Source organism: Colobus angolensis, unplaced genomic scaffold, assembly GCF_000951035.1.
Source record: "Colobus angolensis palliatus isolate OR3802 unplaced genomic scaffold, Cang.pa_1.0 Scaffold303, whole genome shotgun sequence".
Taxonomy (NCBI): domain Eukaryota; kingdom Metazoa; phylum Chordata; class Mammalia; order Primates; family Cercopithecidae; genus Colobus; species Colobus angolensis.
In genome coordinates this window covers 883,451-889,704 of record NW_012116300.1, presented here as the reverse complement: position 1 = coordinate 889,704, position 6,254 = coordinate 883,451, and the positions used below count along the sequence as shown (strand labels likewise).

The window sequence follows — 6,254 nt, the reverse complement described above, 5'->3', positions numbered from 1 at the left end:
CGACGACGCGGCGGCGCTCAGTTCCTTCTGGCGCTGTGAGCGCAGCTGCTGCCCGATCACCACCTGCATGTCGTCCTGCGGGAGGCCGTGGTCGGCTCAGCACGGGTCCCGCCCCCTGCCCTCCTCCGCGCACGGACCCCGCCCCTCACCTGCCAGGCCTCCAGCTCTTGCGTGAGCGCCACCTTTTGGCGGATGGCGCGCAGCAGCTCCCGGGACAGGGAGTCTCGCTCCAGCGAGACGCGGTTGAGCTCTAGGGACAGCTCCAGGGCCCTAGGCGGGGAGGGGCGGACGACGCGTTTGAGAGCGCTAGGGCTTCAGGGAGCCGGGGTGGCGGGGGAATTCTAGACCCAGACGGGAGGAGGGCTGCCAATACCTAGATCAAGGAGGTCAGTGGGCCCCTGGGTGGGAGTGGGGATCGTTATAACCCGTATCAGAAGAGGAATCAGGAGCCCAGGAGGGCCCAGAGGGCGCTGGGGTGGTGGCGGATGGCTTGAGGCTTACTTGTTCACGGCCTCGTCCCGGTCAGAGAGGGCACTGTGCAGGGCCTCCCCAGGGTCTTCCTGCGCCCGCAGCTCCTTCTGCCTCTGCAGCTCTTCCCGCAGGGACTGCAGCTCTGCCTGCTGCAGCGAGATCTGTGAGCAGAGGAGGGGCCGTGCGGCAGATGGGCCAATGGGCCTTTCAGTCCCTGCTTCTCCCAGCAGCCCCGACTGTGGCTTTCCCTAGCTCTCCTCTGCCTGCGACAGACACCCCAGGCAGCTGTGGCCCTGTGCTGGAGACTCCAAGATGAGCCCTCTGAGACCCTCAGACTGGTGCAGGTTGGGGTGGAGCAGGGTTAGTTGGAGTGGTATAACCCTGCAGGAGGGATGCAGGGAGAAGCATTGGAAGTGGAACTAAGCGAGGAGGTGCTGTCCAGGAAGTCTTCCTGGAGGAGGTGGCATGCAGGCTGGCTCTTGAAGTAAGTTTGTTGAGATGAAGACCGATCCAGGTATAGGGAGCTTAGTGGGCAAAGGCTGGGAGGTGGACATGGGAGGCAGAAACTGACAGCTAGAGGGGCCCTGCATCCAGCACAGTGCCCTCTCCCCCACCTCATCTTGCAGCTTGGCCACTTCCGCCTCCTTCTCCTCCAGTATCTCCGCTGGGCTGAGGGATGTTCGCTTCTTGGGGGGCTCTAAGCTCTCTTCCGGGGGTGAAGGCTGGGGACTGGACGCCTCTCGGGTCTTTGGGGACCGGGTGGTCTGTGGGCCAAAGAAATGGGTTAGTGGTGTGGAGTCTATTAAGGAAAGGAGGAAAGGCCGAGCCTGCGACCCTCTCGATGGCACAGGTAAGGGGACTGAGGCCCCACGAGCTCACCGGGGTGTCTCCGCGTGCTTCGGCGCTCTGGCCCTGGTCGCCGTCCTCGAGGCTGTGGGCCAGTTCTGACTGCAAGGAGGCACCCGACACGTCGGCGTCCTGGAGGCGTGACTCCTCCTCCAGTTCGGAGACGCGCCGCTGCAGCCTCCGCAGCGTGCTCAGCGCCTCCCCGGCCTCGGACCGTGCGCGTTCCAGCTGTGGACGGTCCCGCAGACGGAAGCGCAGGTGGTCAGCGGGACGTACCCAGCGCCGGCATCCCGAGGCATGTCCACTCGGGGGCGCCGCGCAGGGCCCCGCACCCCACTGGCCCAGGCTGTTCCAGTTCCTGGATCGCTGGGCGCCTTGGGCCATGCATCAACCTCAGCAGACACACAATTTCCTCGCCTATAAAGCAGGGCCCCACCTCGAGGAGCCCCATTCCCTCCCCTGCCCAGTCTACCTCCTCATTCACTAATTGTTTCATGCAGCATTTATCGGTGCTACTGAGGCTGCTTGTCCCACAGTAGTAAAAAGGGGCACTGGGATGCGAAGGCAGGCAAGCTGACCCAAAGTGCAGACTCCTTTGATCTCTAACATCAGACCCCGCGTCCTCTTTTCATTTCTTTTTCTCCATCTCCATTGCCCAGCCATGGTCTAGGAGCTGTCATTCCTGGCCTGAGCTCTGGCATCAGCCCCCTCCCTGCCCTTTCAGCTACCAGGCTCTGATGTATTCTAAGAGCATGCCTCCCCTGCTCAACAGCCTTCTGTGGCTCCCACTTGCCCATAGGCTAATGCCCATGCTCTTGTGGGCCAGCCTCTGGACCTCCCAGTGATCCAGCTCTGGCCTCATCTCCCAGAAAACCCTGAAGCCATTGCTAAGGGTCCAGGCAGTTGTATCCCCTAGCCCTGCAGGTCACCTCCAGGTTGTGCTCCCGCCGCTCCCGCCTCAGCAGCAGCAACTCCTCGTGCGTGGTCTGCAGTCGGCCCTGGCCCTTCTCCACCTCCTCACGCAGGCCTCGGATCTGGGCCTCCAGGTCCTGCCGGCGGCTCTGCAGCATCTGGTTCTGGGGAAAGGCCTGAGAGCTGGGGAGGGGGGCAGCCCTCTCCCAGCCCCCAGCCTGGCTTTTTTGGCTCAGACAATCCCCCAGCCCCAGCTGAAACTCACTTCGCCCTGCAGACTCTCCAGCCGCGTCCTCAGCTCTGCCCCAGCCAGTGCCTGAGCCTGGCACTGTCCCCGAAGGGTGTCCAGTTCCCTCTGAAGTTCCTGCTCAGTCTGGGAGGCCTGAGGAGGTGGAAAAGGGGGCAGAGGAGCCTCAGCACCACGCCCAATGCCCCCACTCCCCACTGGGGACCAAGGCGCCCTCCTCCACCTTGTCCACCTGAGCCAGCTGCTGGCTGAGCCGGAGGTTCTGCTCGCTGAGCTCGCTGAGGGCCCGTGCCCGTTCTCGCCCACTGTCCTGCTGCTCCGAGCGCTGCTCTCCGAGCTGGGCCCGCAGGGCCTCCACGTCCCCCTCCAGCTCCACGGCCCTGGCCTCCCACTCGGCTCCTCGGGCTGCCAGGCCTCGCCGGAGCTCATGGTTCTCCTGCTGGAGCTGCTGTGGGGGTCAGGGCGGAGGGACAGAGGCAGAGAGGCACCGATGAGACTGGGCAAGCACAGAGAGATGGGGATGGAGGGACAGACACCTAGGGAGAAAGCCTAAGCGGGCCTTGTGTCCAAGATAGACACAAAAGCAAGGGAGAGTGAGGGAGGAAGAGTGAGCAAGACCCAGAGATTTAGAGGGAAGGTTCCGGGCAGACAGGACGCATGGGCCCAGGGCAAGGGTGGGGATGGGGCTCTCTGATGACCACTCACCTCCAGCTGCTGCCTGGGCTTCTGGACCCGAGGTCGCAAGCGCCGTTTTTGGCGCCTGAGTCTGGCAGAGTTCAAGCCCCGGCCCATGGCGGCACACACCTGCTGCGTCCCAGGGGCTCTGGAGGCCTGGACTCTGCCCAGCCCCCTCCGAAGCTCCTGCTAGCCAGTTCCCTCTAATTAACCCTGGTCAGCCCCGCCCCGGCCCCAAAACCTGTCTGACCAGCGGGGGAACGCCCTGGCACACCCAGATGCCCAGCGTGGGGAGGCAGATGAGTCGGGGGTTAACTTCTGGCCCACTCTCTCTAGGCTCTCAAAGCAGGATGGGCTTGGAGGAAAGTAACAATTGCCACAGCTACTGCAGCGACTGGCAGGTACCCTACATTAGGGGTTTATCTGCATTGCTTCATTTCATCCACTAGAGGGAGAATCACTAACGTCCTGGGTTTACAGATGAAACTGAAGCTCATAGTTGCTAAGTGCCTTGCCTGAGGACACACAATCATTTATTTTTGTTTTTATTATTTATTATTATTTTGTTGAGACAGATCTTCACTCTTTTGCCCAGGCCGGAGTGCAGTGGCACGATCTCGGCCCACAGCAATGTCTGCCTCCCAAGTTCAAGAGATTCTCCTGCCTCAGCCTCCCAAGTAGCTAAGATTACAGATGTGCACCACCTTGCCTGGCAAATTTTTTTTTGTTTTCTTAGTAGAGATGGGGTTTCACTATGTTGGCCAGGCTGGTCTTGAACTCCTGGTCTCAAACAATCCACCCTCCTGGGCCTCCCAAAGTGCTGGGATTACAGGCGTGAGCCCACGCAATAACTTCACAAAGCAGGGATGCCAACTCAGGCAGCAGAACTCTTAACCAAATCCTGTAGCCTCAGGATTAAGCTGTCAGGTTCAAGGTCACATTGTCCTGGCTGATATTCGGCTCTGCTGATGCCTTGTGGCCTGGACGCGATATCTCTAAGTCCATTCACCCACACTACTATCAATCCTCCCATATTTTCTGAGCTCCACTTGTTCTGGGGTCTGCTGTCAGCAGCACATGAGACCACCAAGTTCACTGCTTCAAGCAGCTTAGAGTCCAGAGGGCATGGACACATGCCGGAGCCAGGTAATTTCAGGGGGACAGTAAGGGCTCCAAAGAGACCCAGGAAGTGATGGAGAGTAAGGAGTGGGGTGGGGGTGGAAGGTCCTTCAAGGAGGATGTCATGTTTCAGTTGACTTCTGCAGGACAAGAAGAGCCACCAGAAAGAAGGCTAGGCATTAAGGGACAGCAAGTACAAAGTTCCTGAGGTAACAAGCGTGAGTTCTTGGAGGAACTGAAAAGAGCCCTCATTGTGGGGGAGAGGGTGGATCGGCTGCCCTTCTTGGAGGAGGGGAGAAAAGGGTGGTGTTGCTGTGGTGAGGTCAGGGAGGAGCCCAGCTCTCTGGGACTTTTAGGCTCTGGGGAAGAGTTTCGGTTTCATTCTAAGTGTGAGGGGGAGATTCTGGTTGAGGAGTGAAATGGTGTGATTTGCAGCTTTTGAAAATTCCGGGCTGTCCCTTAGAGAATGGGCTCTAGGGGTCAAAGGTGGAAGCTGGGGGCTAGGCGCGGTGGCTCATATCTATAATCCCAGCACTTTGGGAGGCTGAGGCAAGTGGATCATCTGAGGTCAGGAGGTCGAGACCAGCCTGGCCAACATGGTAAAACCCCGTCTCTACTAAAAATACAAAAATTATCTGGGCTTGGTGGCACATACCTGTAATCCCAGCTCCTCGGGAGGCTAAGGTGAGAGAATCACTTAAACCCAGGAAGCAGAGGTTGCAATGAGCTGAGATTGCACCACTGCACTCCAGCCTGGGCAACAGAGTGAGACTCCATCTAAAAAAAAAATAATAATAAAAGAGTGGAAGCTGGGGACTCAGGAGCAGGTGGCAGGAGTGTCTGGGGCAGAGGTGATGGAGGCTGTGATCTGTGATCAGCTTGGAGGCTGCAGAGCCAACAAATGAGTGGTTGGAGTCTAGTCTAGAAGAATCAAAAGGGCTTGTGGATATTGGGGGGAATTTGTACATTCAAGAAAGTTTGAGCGCATTGACTCACACCTGTAATCCCAACACTTTGGGAGGCTGAGGCAGGTGGTTTGGTTGAGCCCGGGAGTTTGAGACCAGCCTGGGCAACATGGTGAGACCCCATCTCTACAACAAATGCAAAAATTAGCCAGGTGTGGTGGTGCATGTGTGCCTGTAGTCCCGACTACTCAGGAGGCTGAGATGGGAGGATTGCTTGAACTCGTGAGGGTGAGGTTCCAGTGAGCTTTGATTGCACCACTGCACTACAGCCTGGGTGACAGAGGGAGACCCTGTCTTACAAAAAAAAAGAGAGAGAGAGAAAGAGGCCAAGGAGGTGCACAGGCTCTGGTCATCAAGTGGAAAAGCAAGGATGGGGACAGCAGGTGATGTGGGCATGGAATCGAGCGTGTGGAATCAAGTGCCACTTGTGTTGAGATACCCACTAGGTGGCCTGGTGGAGAGGGTTAGCTACCCAGGTCAGGCTCAGGGCAGTGGTTGGGGCCAATACAGCAGATGAAGGAGGGTGTTCAGGAGACCAGATGTGAGCCCCAGAGCAAGAATTTGGCCGAAAATAGAACCTGGGCAGAGGGAACTGTTCCTGCCTCATTGGGCTGGGCAAGAATCAATGGAGAGTCATGGAAAGCACTCAGCCCAGTGCCAGGCAGGGTGTAGACACTCATGACTGTTGCCTGGTGTTCTGCTATACTGCTGAGGAGCTAGACACAAGATCCAGAGAGTGCCAGCAGCTGACCCAGGGTCACACAGCTGGACAAGAGTCTAAACCCAGTTTTTTATTTTTTATTTATTTATTTTTTTTTTTTTTGAGATGGAGTCTCACTCTGTCACCCAGGCTGGAGAGCAGTGGCATGTTCTTGGCTCATAGCAACCTCTGCCTCCCAGGTTCAAGTGATTCTCCTGCCTTAGTCTCCCAAGTAGCCGGGACTACAGGTACACCCCATCATACCTGGCTAATTTTTTTTGTATTTTTAGTAGAGACGGGGTTTCACCATGTTGGCCAG

The 6,254-nt window shown here is 57.9% G+C and overlaps 1 protein-coding gene across 1 annotated transcript in view; it reads right to left on the bottom strand.

Annotated features, from left to right (window-relative positions):
* Window positions 1-6,254, bottom strand: part of CCDC64B (coiled-coil domain containing 64B) — a gene marked incomplete at its 3' end in the record, with an annotated part of 8,801 nt that continues 2,547 nt past the window's right edge. The window contains exons 3-10 of the mRNA XM_011950217.1: window positions 2,709-2,924; window positions 2,495-2,611; window positions 2,247-2,393; window positions 1,351-1,545; window positions 1,086-1,235; window positions 502-632; window positions 150-270; window positions 1-75 (exon numbers count right to left, since the gene is read on the bottom strand). Of these exons, the coding sequence (XP_011805607.1) occupies window positions 1-75; window positions 150-270; window positions 502-632; window positions 1,086-1,235; window positions 1,351-1,545; window positions 2,247-2,393; window positions 2,495-2,611; window positions 2,709-2,924 (1,152 nt within the window). The remainder of the gene's footprint in view (window positions 76-149; window positions 271-501; window positions 633-1,085; window positions 1,236-1,350; window positions 1,546-2,246; window positions 2,394-2,494; window positions 2,612-2,708; window positions 2,925-6,254) is intronic.